The 15,009-nt window shown below is 33.8% G+C and overlaps 1 protein-coding gene across 1 annotated transcript; it reads left to right on the forward strand.

The window, feature by feature from the left end:
- The first annotated feature begins 1,753 nt into the window (after window positions 1-1,753).
- Window positions 1,754-6,321, forward strand: LOC123545342 (vitelline membrane outer layer protein 1-like). The gene is made up of 4 exons (XM_045331669.2): window positions 1,754-1,890; window positions 3,199-3,317; window positions 4,277-4,480; window positions 5,989-6,321. Exons 1-4 carry the CDS (start codon window positions 1,830-1,832, stop codon window positions 6,235-6,237), a joined length of 633 nt encoding a protein of 210 aa, XP_045187604.1. The 5' UTR covers window positions 1,754-1,829; the 3' UTR covers window positions 6,238-6,321.
- The last annotated feature ends 8,688 nt before the right edge of the window (window positions 6,322-15,009 follow it).

Consider the following 15,009-nt stretch of genomic DNA (forward strand, 5'->3'; position numbering starts at 1 on the left):
AAAAACTTAACCAAGATTTCTAAGTCAAAAGGGGCCATAATTCAGTCAAAATGCTTGACAGAGTTATGTACTCTTGCCTATAACTGGACATGGTGATGGTAAACAAGTGTTGAAAGTTTCAAAGCTTTATCTCAAAAGACTTTGTCAAAATATGAACTGGTACGAAAAACTTAACCAAGATTTCTAAGTCAAAAGGGGCCATAATTCAGTCAAAATGCTTGGCAAAGTTATGTACTCTTGCCTATAACTGGACATGGTGATGGTAAACAAGTGTTGAAAGTTTCAAAGCTTTATCTCAAAAGACTTTGTCAAAATGTGGACTGGTACGAAAAACTTAACCAGGGTGTGACGCCGACGCCGACGCCGACACCGACGCCGACGCCGACGCCGACGCCGTGGTGAGTAGGATAGCTCTACTTATTCTTCGAATAGTCGAGCTAAAAAGTATTGAAAGTACCAAGTTGTAACTTTACAATATGATTGACCTTACTGAGAGGGAGTGCAATAACAAGAAATCACAACTCTAGGTGGTCCCATTTTTTTAATTATCTCCCTTTTTTAAACAATTTGAATACTGTATAAGGTATTGATTTCATACTTTACATATTGATAAATATCAGTGAGAGGGAGTGCAGTCCCGAGAAAGTATAATTCTAGGTGGTCCCGTTTTTTGAATGATCTCCCTTTTTTGAACACATGGTCCGGGGCATAATTCGAATGCAATGTAAGGTATTGACTTCATACTTTACATATTGATAGAGATCAGTGAGAGGGAGCACAGTGACAAGAAACCATAATTCTAGGTGGTCCCTTTTTTAATTATCTCCCTTTTTGAAAACCTTGTCCGGAATATAACTTGAATACTATATAAGGTATTGATTCATTCTTTACATATTGATAGAGGTCAGTAAGAGGGAGTGCAGTGACAAAAAAACATAACTCTAGGTGGCCTCTTTTTTAAATAAATTTACATTGAAAATAATTCACCACAGGGTTGAGAAAACATGGGTACATTTTGGTTTGGGTACGTTTTGACCTACAGCGAACTCGTGAAAAAAAAAGGTAATAACATTGGCATACAGTAAAGTGTAATCAAATAGTGTATACGTTTGAAAATTCTGTTAGAATCTTAAACCATAATCATGACATAGATATGTGACTTGAATATTTACTGCTATGAAAATGTAGCATTTTTAGCTCGACTTTTCGAAGTTTTTGATAAAGTCAAATATCTCTGTTACTATTAAAGCTTTTGACTTGAATTTATATCAAAGTCTACACCAGGAGAAACAATCCCCATAACTCTACATTTGAATTTTGACAGAGTTATGCACCTTTTTAACTTAGAATTTTTGGTTAAAGTTTTATATAATGTCCAATATCTCTGTTACTTTTAAAGCTATTGACTATTATGCTCCTTTTACTGGCAAAGCTCTAATTCAGAGTCAAGCACTGAGGAAAGTCGAGCGTGCTGTCTTACAGACAGCTCTTGTTTTAACTTTAAACTTTCTTAACAGATTAAATTTGTGAAAAAAAGAAGTGCGAAAGTTAGAAGTTGGAAGTAAGAAGTCGGGAACTTGCAAGTGCGAAGTGCAGAAGTCAAAAATTAAAAGTAGGAAGTACTGAAGCCAAATGTCCCTCCAGGGCTTCCATATGAGAATGGTTATTTTTCAAGAAAAAAATGACATTGTGCTAATGTACATGTGTTTCCTTATTGATCCGTTATCTAGATTTGCTAATGCGGTGCTAAACAACGTTTATTGCGCATACAAGGTTAAACGATTAAATGTGTCAAGTGACATAATCATTGGAACTCTGACGGCGACAACATGTTCGGCGCATTTGTCCTTACTTTGATCGTTACAGACACTGGAGCTTTTTTGATAAGTCGTAAGTAAATATCTGATTTTACTGTCATAAAATATTCTTGCATACCGCTCATCTTTGGAAAGATGGGTGTACAACATATATCGATTAAATGTTGTGTGTATTCAACGAGGGAAATAAACCAAAACATTTCCTCATCCTACAGTATTCTAGACGGAGCTGTATAAGTTCAAAGAAAATTATGAAATACTGTTGCAATTTTGAATGAGTAATTAATTTTAATGATCAAAACTTGAGCGTACTTGGCTCATTATACAAGAATAGGGACAATTCTTAACAATAATCAAAAGTACTTGCGTAACTTAACAATACCTGTGATAAAATTAGTTCATCTAGACCATTACTATTTATTTAAAAGTAATTTGATATCAAATTATCAATTTTTTACGCAGGTGGCTCCAAGTATGCGTAAGAAAGTGAGGTACTTCCAAAATCTACAATTGTCTCATATTTTCAAAATTTTGAGTATTTGTGACACATTTTTTTTTGTCTTGGTGATCTATGCATGGAGAGAAAGAACATTTTTGCCACTTAACATGTCATGAAGGGTCGCACGACAACCTTACAATTATATTACGAACTATATTTCTCATATATTTTGACATCCTCAAATTTGAAATCTCTCTTCATATGATCTTTCTGTTTATCAAGTAAATCGATATATATAAAGTGTAAGCAAACATACAAAGCTATTGTATAGATCTGAAAATAGTAGTGCAAGTACCATTGACACCGCTTTTAAGAAATACACATGCTGTGAAAATTGTAACATATGACTTCAAAGCTCAAAGGACGCTGCAAAGGACTAAAGTTGAATTATGGCGGCTTTCGACCTGGCGTTTTGGCACGTTTGAAGAGCGCGAACACGCCAGAACGACAAATTAGTGCGAAAAAGCGACAAATACTTTACCGGTGCGGTTATTTGTCTGTTTTGTCGTTCTGTTGTTGGTGTGAATTTGGTGTGTTACCGCCAAAACGAGAAATAAGCGTGTCAGTATGATAAAATTTAATAAGGTATTGGACGTATTGGCGCAGTAATTTGCCGTTTTTGCACGTTGGCGATCGTCAAACAAGCCAACACGCCAGAACGAAATGGCAAAAATCAGCCACCATAGTTTTATACCATTGTAGTAAAAATGTGTGACTGTGGACCCAATACACTTTCTTAAAATTGTAACTGTCATTTTTTACACGGGGCGGTCACAATTTAAATACACCTTCATTAAGTGACCTGTATGATGCTCTGTTTAACATATCAGTTTACGAGGATTTCGTGCAAGTACAATGTACACTATTTGTACTTATCAACAGCATTTGACCATGGACGAGTTGTGCAGACGCTAACAGTCAACAATGGAGGGAAATGGGGTGACTGGGGTAGTGCGGTATTTTGTCCACCGGGATCATACGCAGCTGGCTATGATATGAAGGTTGCCATTTAATAATTTTGTTTATTGACTTATAATGAATGCGAAAGAAAACATTGTTACAGTTCAGTTAACAATATCTTTATTAACTTTAATCAAATTGCTTGCTTGCTCATAGTATTTAAGTGCTGTGTAGTTTACGAAGCACTTCATTACATAAATATAAACATCATTAAAGACGATTACAATACAGAGAATAGAAGTTATTTCATGTCTGAAGCAATAATATCTACCGACTGCTTCATGTCTGTAACAATGAAATTTACCAATTACTTTATATATGTAGCAATAAAACATATGCGTAGCAATGATAATAACAATTTACTTTATGTATGTAACAATGAAATTTACCAATTACTTTATATATGTAGCAATAATACATGTGCGTAGCAATGATAATAACAATTTACTTTATGTATGTAGCAATGATATTTACCAATTACTGTACGTATGCAGCAATGATGTATCATGCGCATAGTAATGATATTTACCAGTTATTTTATATATGTAGCAATAATGCATGTTCGTAGAAATGATATCTACTAATTACTTTTTGTATGTAGCAGTAATACCTACTACTTTCTTTATGTGCGTAGCAATGATAGCTACCATTTACTTTATGTATGTAGCAATGATACCTACTAGTTATTTTATGTGCGTAACAAAGATATCTGCCATTTACTTTATATAGTAGCATTTCTTTATGTGTGTAGCAATGATATCTGCCATTGACTTTATGTAGTAGCAATGATACCTACTAATTTCTTTATGTGCATAGCAATGATTTCTGCCATTTACTTTATGTATAATCAATACTAATTTCTTTATGTGCGTAGTAATGATATCTGCCATTTGCTTTATGTAGTAGCATTTCTTTATGTGCGTAGTAATGATATTTGCCATTTACCTTATGTCAGAAGCAATGATACCTTACTGGTTAGTATCGTTATTTTTGCCTCTAGATTGAACCATATCAAGGCGGCTGGGTTGACGACACCGCTATGAATGGGATAAAATTATACTGTGAAACCTCGGAAGGACACCTGACAACTACTATCACTTCAGGAGTGGGGCCATGGGGCAACTGGATCGGACGTGCATCATGCAATCATCCGAGTGGATCACAGTTCTACCTGACCGCTTTTGATTTACAAGTAGAACCTCCGGTGTGTATTTGTGTTGATTAAGTAGTAATTAAACCATATTTTGTATACATCCATTGTCTACACCAAGTCTGCTCTCATTTTGCTTAGAGCTTACAGATTTTTAACCATCAGAAAAGCGGTTCTTACATAACTGCTGAGCGGCGGTCACAAAAATGTCGACCAGCTCTTGAACTCTATGTTATTATTACCTTGGGACATTTGAGATCGTCGAGGTAATTAAATCATATTAAAATGCAGTTCCGTCTTAAGCAGGTGCTAGAGGGTGGGGTCGCGAAGGGTGATCTGCTTTTATTTTGCTTGGTTGTGTTATTTAAGTCTGCAAGTCTATAGGATCGTCTAACAGATAATCATATTTGTGTTGAATTCATGTCTGAATTTATTTACTGAATTTACTATATGAATTTATTTGCTGAACTTCTAACTTCAAACGTGGGCATATAAGCTGCACACAGGCCAAATGTTAAAGATACAGTGGTTTCAAATCATCCTTCTTTTCCAATTGTGATATTTTGTGAATATTGTTCTCCTTATCAAGTAAAATGAATATATATTATGTATATACACGGGGGAGAGAAAGTAGAATATGAATATTATACTAAAGAGGATTAAAACATACATAATGGATAAGATATCAATTTTTTGGTTTCGAAAATGTTTTGAAATAGCTCATCACAAGCTAATATAGATACTTTTACAACGTGTATAGCAAACAAATTTCAAAGAGACTTTCGACTGTACTTCCAAAATGTAACTGCACCAATAATGTCATCGCATTGATAAGTAGCCAACTGTCAATAATCACACGAATTTCTAATGTCAAAGTCGGAGCATTTCATAAAGGTCCCTGATTACAAGTTCAGAAAGCCTATCCTGTCACGATTGTCTTCTTGTTATATAATAAACAAGTGCGTCCATTATATTTCACGTCGGCACAAACACGTTGAAACATGAATAGATAAGAAATTAGGTATTAGTTCTTATTATTATCAGCAATTCGCATTGAAAATCTAGAAAAATAAAATAGAACATAGGTCATTTATAAGGAAATATCTCCAAGATTTACTGAAATTTTACAAACATTATAAAACATTTAATTTCGCATTGGCGCGCACGATAACACGCCAAAACAGTCTTTGCTAATGGCGCGGACGCCAACGCGAAATTTAATGTTTCGTTCTGTCGCGTGCTATATTTCGTTCTGTCGCATTGTTTGTTTCCGTTTTTAGCGTTTGCGCATGGGCCAAAAACGACACACGAGACTTAAAATGTCGTTATGGTTTGTTGGCGCGCGCTAGGACGACACAACGAAATGTGCATAAAAAATATTGCGCATGTCAGTACGACATAAAGAAATGTCAATTCAAACGACAAACTACAATAGTGCATCTTGCAATATATGTCATAATGTCATATAAGTACGAATATGCTGGAAACAAATCCTATTTTTCTGATCATAGAATTAAAAGTAATTGAAATGAGTGAACTTATGTATTTGATTCTTTATTCAGCAAGGTGGCTTTATCGACGACTCGACTGCTAATTTTGTGCAGTTTAAGTGCCGAGACAAAGGTGGTGAGTTTTCGTCTTATATACTTGCTAAAGACCCCGGTCATGGAAAGTATGGTTCGTACGGTGGATGGAGCGCGGAGTGCGTAGATGGTACAGCAATATGTGGGCTGGCAACCAAAGTGGAGGGACGTCAGCATGGTGGTGACGATTCCGCCCTAAACAGCGTGATTTTCTATTGCTGTAAATGAATTTGTGCGATATACAGCTTTCTATCAATACCTTGTCGTTATCTGCTTACTTACCTTTAAAAGGAAATAAAACGCAATATCTCATACGTTATTTACATGTAACTTGGCAGCCGTGCAAAACAAGCTCTGGAAAGTCCAGTAGTTAGGAGTTGTTATTTAATTGATCCCAGTTGAATAACTGTGTCTAGGCGACAAACACCTACATTCGATTATAACAGTCACTAATTGAGAGAGTTAAAAATCACCCTTGTGGACCAATATATGTCGTTTGGAGATTGTTTTGCAACTAAATGTAAACACTGTAGTAACTACATTAACTGTCTTCGAATGCCACTATGATCTGCTTCTGAACACATTGTCTATGTTTATTCGCCAACTTATTATGCTCGTTTATTCGCCAACTTATTATGCTCGATATATCGTTCCAAGACGGCTTAATGTAACCAGTGATAAAGTCAACGTCCAGTATTGCAACCAGAATATTAAACAATCTTAAGATTTAAAAATAACGTTTTCAATATATCCGTTTGAAAGGTGACAACATAGCATACACGTAAGCGTGCTGACATATGTATTGTTAATGGAAAATGAATGTGTGATAATGTTTACAGAAAATGTCCACACCGGTTGGACCTATACCAGCGTTAAAAGTCAATTGGTATAAACTTCCGAAATGGAGCATAAATGATATGAACAAACGGTCAGTAAGATGTGGACTTTTCTACAACATTCGTGGTTCTCAAATTAAGCATTTACGACAATGAATAACTATATTTAGCAGAATACGCCGCCCTGAAATTGTTGCATTTAACTTACGAAAAATTAATCGACATTTGATCTCCAACCGGTGCTAAGGATGTAGCGTAATGTGCATTTTTTTCTCAAAATACTCCCCTGCACGTTGTTTACACTTTTGATGGCCGAGGAACCAACCGCAAAATGCACGCCACATTTATAAATCGTTGGCAAATTTATCGAAGTATATAGTCGCTTAAAAGTTGCAGTATCTTGTAATTTTAGATACTTCTCGCGTTTACCTTTACGACGTCTCATATCTGCCGCATCTATAAGTTGCAACTTCTGAGTGTGAGAATGGGGAGGTTGGCGGTATTCCGTTTTCTACACAGAATGTGACAACTTTCCGGCGTGCCACGGCATCTTCCGACGTCGCCATATTACAAGACGAGTTTGACCACTTGTGAACATGGCACAAATACTGTCCAACAACAATGAGGTCATTTTCTTTCAATTTGGCTGATTGACGTCAGAATGAAATAGGCTGATACAGATATGGACATTTAGCAGAAAATGTTTAGAATGTGCGTTGTTACAAGTTTGTAGACAGATAACAAATTTTATTTTGTTGTGTCTTATGGATTGCACCGCTTACGTGTACCGGTCCTCAATAGAAACTTTTAAACATTTTTATAAAGATATTTTTTTAAAAAAGAACATTTATAGTTTGCTTTTTCCCTTTTTTTTTTTTTTTTTTTTGGAAAACAAAATATACGGGTGTAAAATAATTTAAATCGGAAGTCCATAAAAATGATTTATTTCAAATGTCTACGATTTATAAGGAAAACCGTCTCGTCCATGTAAAGCAACTATTTCATTTTTGCAACCTTTATTCAAATATTTTGATATTCACATACCATTATTTATTAAATCTGATTTCATCTGTGATACTTGAAACGTTACCCTTGCACGTGTAGCTCGCGCAGTAAATTATGTTATACTAATTAACAGCACGCAATGTTATTACAATGTATATGCCGAAGTCAGCTACAAACACATGAACAACAATTTAAAAAAAATGCCGACTTAAAATCATTACTAACTTAAAAGTCAAACGACTTCTCAAAAGTAGGCTGGAATTGAAAAGTACTGAACTTTTATAACTTGACAATTTTAAACACCATTTGAATTTATACCGAGCAGGCTGCATCTCTAGGGTTCCACGTTTGACACTGCCATGTGAACGTTTTATTTAAACAACGTCGACGTAACCAACATTGCAACGTAAAATCAACTTAAACTTTTATCAACTGAACACTGGTCGATTTATTTATCTAACTTAAACGGATAATCGATCTTCTTTTCTGACGACTACCGAATCTCTGTATTGCCAGATATGACTTTTATCCTATATACTTATTATACATAATTCATTAATACAAAACTATACATTACGAACATTCTGTTGGATTAAATTTTCAAGACGCATAGATAGGGCTTTTTTCTAGTCCTCGAGTGTAGACAGACATTCAAGACAAGGATATCCTCGCAAGACGTGAAAGACTGGAAATGCCGATGTAAAGATGTCATACGATGTTATTTTTACATAGAACATAATAGCGGGGAGATTTAATACTGTCCAATTTTGAATGAAACACGTCACGTCACGTTATTTCATTCTGGATGGAAACTAACTTACAATGTGGAGTAAACACTTCCTTGATTGGGAAGTAAGGAAAACCCTTATCTGACCTCCCAGACCCTAATGGGATATTTTCTGTTTTGGACAACAAATGGTGGAAGGTTCTCGTAAGGTGTCATTGTTCAAAGTTGTCCCCAGCAACCTTGTTACTGTCTCTTAAATGAAAAATTACATCTGAGGTAATAATTACTATTGTAAGTGAATAATTTTTAAAAGAATACAAGCCAAAGTAAACTTGATTGGAGAAACTGTGTGCATTTGTGGTGTTGAATGTTATACAGCTTTAGTAAAAGATCTATTTACCTGTCTATATCATATATACACATGTATTTAGAACAAAAATTGTACTTTAACGGGTACTTTAGTAAACATGCACTTTAGTTGAGGATGTATTGGCTTGTACTAAATGAGCAAGCTTAAGGTCAAAATGCTTACATAGGAAAAAGAGATCAATATAATTTCACCTTTACTAATCCTACCAGGTGTTCTGTATACAAAAGTGCTTCTATTGTGACACTTCGATACAAGCAAAACTGTATTATCTGCACTATAAAATACTTACTGGTATTTCATTTTATTACTGGCTTGTTAAAAGTTAATTTTTACCATAAGTAAGTTGACAAAATCATAGGAACCAGTGTTTCAGGGGTAAATCAAACACATATTAATAAATCCTAAACGATTTTGTTGTGTAAAAATGTATAATATTGTGTCTTAAACTGTTTTCGTTTTCTACTCTATTGTGTAATTGCAAGGGAAGTAAACTAATAGATATCTCTGCTTTAAAGTACTAGCCCAAGGCAAGAGTTAACATTCTTTGCGTATCACAACTTTGAATTAAATCTTAAAATTTCTGTTATTAATATTAGCAAAATTATCATACATTGCACATTTGTGAAATCATTTTTGTTAATTTCAAGGACTTGGAAATCAATTTCTCTACTTTATTTAACGTATTTCTACCAATGAAAATGTTAGGGTCTATCTCTACATGATAGGAAGTGATGAAATACTAAATTGGTGGCCAGGTGAATAATCAGTAAAGGGTTAGGAAAGCCTCAGAATTCCGTAAAAAGATGACAGGTGGAAATCCTATTAAACAGGGTTGTAGGACATTTGCCCGCCAATAAAAAAAATGAACTGCTGGACATTTGCCCCCCAGTTGAAATGGCAGATAGGACATTGGCCCCCCATTGCTTATTTTTGGAATGGACATTTGCCCCCCCCCCCCCCCCCCCCCCCCAATATTTTTGTCCTATATGCCAGTATATATAACTGTATTTTTGGTTGTTTTATTATCAAAATTACTCTAAAAGGCAATTTTCAGTAAAAAAAAGTGTTTTATTGATAATAATTTGATAAATATGTTAATTACTTTCAGGTGTTAAGGTAAATAACAGCCTGTTATTGCGTACTAAAAGTGCTCATAGCAGCACTATAATTTCTTAATAAGTGCAATGTTTTTAACACTCAAACTTGTTAATTTGGCTATTAACTACTACAAAACTGTATAAAACAAAGACACTGTCCCCTAAAATATGATCTATGTCTTGTACCAAGTTCCTAAAAAATCAAATCAAATCAAATCAAATTTATTCACTCAGTGCATCATACATGATACAAACATGAGGTATATATATAGTAATACATTTTAAACAGCGGTACATAGCAAATCTAATTTACAGAGAACAAACAGGATATATTTCGTAAAACGTAACCATCTATTGTTTACAATTCTTTTTACAATATTATTAATCATAAATCTGTGTTATGAGGACAGTATATGTATGTCGCATGTGGAAAAGATTCACCACCCCAAACCCAGCACCGCACCCAGCACGAGTCCGTAGCTGAGTGTGTTTATCTTTTACTATTTTAGCAATCATCGGTATGCAAATTTTCGGATTTACGTTATTTGAATAATTAATTTGACCAGATATATTTGTTTTGTCGAATTACAGATTGGTTTGAATCTAGTATTTGGCACGAAATTGTGTATATTTCAGACTGTCTAAAAGTGACATCTCTTGTAAAAACACTGACCGTCTGTCTTTTGTTCATGAATAATAGCTTTGCGCAGTTCATTCAAATTTATATAATACTTTGGAAAGCAGATTAAAATTTAATTGCAACTCTATTTTATTTTTTTATGAAAGAAATCTTACTATGATGTGTATATTTAAATTTTATGGTTAGTTGTGCGTGATGCATGGATTACATGCTTTTTTGTAGTTTATGTTAAGTTGATACGCAAGTTTGGACTTGCCGTTTCTGCGTGTTATTTTGAAAGTGTGTAACTTCAGTTTGGATATTATGAAGGAAGGGTGAAGGATATTGTTAAATTATATCCGTGATTGGCTTATAAGCGATGTGTGTTTAATGTCATCTATCTAGTATTCTTATTATGCTGGGATGCTTTATATGTTGAGAGAACTTTATACTTGCGTTGTCCAACTATGTATTCTAATAAGTGTTTGGATATTATATTTGACTGGTGCGGATATTTGACAATGGATATGCGGTTGCTTTGCTGTCAGACTGGCTACTGGTTATTTTACGTCACAGTGTAAGCTGGTAAGTAATTTATGTGCTTATTGTTGTGATGTTAAAATATTTCAAACTGTTGAAATGATGCCTGCTTCTGTATACGGTCCGTTTACGAAGTGTATGTAATATTTTTACATCATTCAAGCAAATTGGTTTGCATAAATATATGGCTATATACAGCATGTCATGCGCTATTTGACAATAGTACAATAGATGGTTACCAAATTTCAAATGTATACGCATGCATGTATTACAGATGGAGGTTTTTATGTGGTACATATTTCTGGTGGAGGACAAAGTTTGAGATATTAATGCTCGATATTTGGGATAATTGAACTTGTGAGTCTTGGTTTCTTCTTACATTTCTTAGTTATTGTTAATAAGATATTTTTTTGTTAAGTAAAGTGACTTTGTGGAATTAGAGTTGGCAAGTCAATGTAGTCTCACGAGTGATCTTACCGAAACGAAATGTAAGAAAACTTTGTACATGCATGCCTATACAGTATTTACATATTATTAACATTTAATTATATAATTAAATAATATCATTTGCATTTCTTATACAACTGCAACATAAATATTGCTTTTACATATACATATGTACATTTATACATTTTTTATACATTTCATGTGTATGGCTAATTGTAACTAGCTTTTACATTTCTCTTTATAATATCGAGGAACTGACAAAGTTTAATTAATTCAAACTTATTATCACTATTGAACAGCTGATTATATTTCAGTACATTTGGATATCTAAAATAGTATCTTTTAATAAGTCTCCTTCTATCATCTACAAAATGTTTGCATTCTAAAACATAATGGAACTCATCTCCAATATTTTGATTACATAACTGACATTTTCTGTCAGGACAAAAATATTGGGGGGAAAATGTCCGTTTCAGAAATTTGATTTAATCATATTTTATTGCTTCTGAACACATAATACATAGCACATATACATAATAAGTAACAAAAGCAAATGGGTTGGGCTACAAGTTATTGCAACATTAGAAGTCAGCCCTTCCCAAGTGCGTAACATTAATAGCAAATGAAAAATGAACGAGTGTATTAGTTTAATTAAGCATTCCTTATACAAAGATATATGATAGTGATAATAACTACAAAGATAAAAAGATGAAGGAGAAGAAAAAGAAGAAGAAGAAGAAGGAAAATATTATGATGATGATATCAATGTAGTAACAAAATGATAACCCTAATATTATTTATGATAATAATTACACGATGATGTAGTAACAAAATGATAACAATAATAGTATTTATGATAATAATTACACGATGATGTAGTAACAAAATGATAACAATAATAGTATTTATGATAATAATTACACAATGATAATTAATAAATTTTAGTATTAGTCAAGTTATGGTTGTAATCATTATAGTTGAGCTAGAGAAGAAAAGAAAAAGAAATATATGCTGCTCTATATCCCCGAGTGTCTACCCAGTAATCACAAACATCCTGTTCCAAAGTAACGTAATAATGACAAGAGGACATAAGAAATACATTATGTACTGTCGAAACGTCTTGTATGTTTGATATAGTTTTGAACTTCTGTGAAAAGAGTAGTGTTATCTTCTATAGAAATATTATCATTGCCATATAAAAGCTTATTGACACTTAGTGGGTGAAATAATCTTGTTTTAGTAAAAAGTTCTCTTCTTTGATGTGAAAAACGAGTGCATTTAAAGAAATAGTGTTCTGCGTCTTCCGTTTCGGACCCGCAGTCGCAGTTTGGATTTTCTCTGATGTGATTATTAAACAAGTCGGCGTTTAGATTACTGCACTTGTTTCGTATCCTAGCGTGAAACACAGAGTATCGTCTGTCACCAATTAAGTAAAAAGTAGGGAATTGTGGAGGCTTGAAAATTTCTTTAAGTTTACTTTTGAAAGCCGAAAGAGTTGGTAGTTGACGAGTTTCAATGTTCAGATCATTCCATAATTTTATTGCAGAGGGAATAGTAGATTGGGAGTAAATTTCAATACGCCTAGCTAAAGTTTCAAAATCGGCATTGTTTCTCAAATTGTACTGGTTTGAGTCATTCACGATCGATGGAAATAAATCTAGTAAATATGTTGGAAGATCATCATTTTTTCCTTTGTATATTAAAATTAATTTTTGTATTTTTCTGCGGTAAGAAAGAGAAACCCATCCAATTTCGTTAAGAAGTCTTTCTATTGATACTGAACGCGTTAGCCCAGTAACAATACGCGCTGCTTCAAGTTGAATCTTTTCTAATTGATCTTTTTCATAATTCGCACAGTTATCCCAAACAACAGAGGCATATTCTAGAACTGGTCTCAAGTAAGCTATATAGATTTTGTTTAAGGTGTGCCTTCTAAATTTAAATTTCAGCGCTCTCATAGATCCTAGAATTTTTGCTGCCGACTTTACAATATTAGATATATGTTCGTGCCAAGATCCATCTTTAGAGAGTGTTATGCCAAGATGTTTGTGATAATCGACAAAATTTAACTGAGTATTTTCAAACAATAGATTAGGACACTGTCTACGCGCGAGGGAAAAGAAGATAGCTTCTGTTTTTGTAGGATTAAATGTAACCAGCCATTGTTTTGACCATTCTGATATTTTTATAAGGTCAGAATTTAGAGAAAGTTCAATTTCGTGTATATCGGAAGACGAAGCGGCTAGAGAACTATCATCTGCAAATAATCGTGTCGTACTTATAAGTGAATCTGCGATGTCGTTAACGTATATTAGAAAGAGAAGAGGACCTGACACTGAGCCTTGAGGAACACCAGCTTTAAGCTCTTTAGAGTCTGAGAAAGAGGAGAGGAATTAACGAAAACTTTTTGGCTGCGATTTGAAAGATAGTGAGTAATCCAGTCAATTAGTTTGCCTGAAAAGCCATGTTGTCTAAGTTTAAAAATAAGACCCTTATGCCAAACTCTATCAAATGCTTTTGATATATCACAAAAGACTATACATGTGGCTTTTTTTTCGTCAAAAGATTTGCAGATTTGGTTATAAATATCTATGAGTTGAAAAACTGTGGAATGTCCTGGTAGAAACCCTGATTGACTTTTGTATATTAAATTGTTTGACATTAAAAAATTGTGCATGTATTTAAAAATAACACGTTCCATGACTTTACCTACACAACTGCTTAAAGAGATTGGTCCATAATTAGATGGGGTGTTACTTTCTCCTTTTTTGGTATATTACGTTGAAGGTTAATTTCAATATGTACATATGTACCGTAATGATCGCTTATATAATTTTCTGTTTTCAAAATACCGGCCTGAAACACCGAAATGCCATTTGAAACGGCTATAGGATCGATTAAGGTACTAGAGTTATTTGAGACGCGAGTTGCTTCTGTAATAAAATTAGTCATGTTATATATCATGAGCAAGTCGTTTAATTTTGTGTTGGTGTCACTAAGTTGATTTTCATTTACATCTCCAACAAGAACAATGTTATTTGATATTTCGGTAGCTTTATCAATTCATACAGCCAATCTGTCCCAAAAATCAACAGTATAATGAGGATGTCTGTAAATAGTGCCAATAAGAAAAGTTTTATTACGATCTTTAATTTCTATCCAAAGAGATTCAGGTTATAAATATCTATGAGTTGAAAAACTGTGGAATGTCCTGGTAGAAACCCTGATTGACTTTTGTATATTAAATTGTTTGACATTAAAAAATTGTGCATGTATTTAAAAATAACACGTTCCATGACTTTACCTACACAACTGATTAAAGAGATTGGTCTATAATTAGATGGGGTGTTACTTTCTCC

Source organism: Mercenaria mercenaria, chromosome 1, assembly GCF_021730395.1.
Source record: "Mercenaria mercenaria strain notata chromosome 1, MADL_Memer_1, whole genome shotgun sequence".
NCBI classification, from domain to species: Eukaryota; Metazoa; Mollusca; class Bivalvia; order Venerida; family Veneridae; genus Mercenaria; species Mercenaria mercenaria.

Bases quoted from the DNA above. Each gene is read 5' to 3' on its own strand.
- LOC123545342 (XM_045331669.2), top strand. From the start codon at position 1,830: ATGTTCGGCGCATTTGTCCTTACTTTGATCGTTACAGACACTGGAGCT. The intron at 3,318-4,276 runs GTTGCCATTTAA...TTTTGCCTCTAG, and splicing joins CAGCTGGCTATGATATGAAG to ATTGAACCATATCAAGGCGG. The intron at 4,481-5,988 runs GTGTGTATTTGT...TTCTTTATTCAG, and splicing joins ATTTACAAGTAGAACCTCCG to CAAGGTGGCTTTATCGACGA.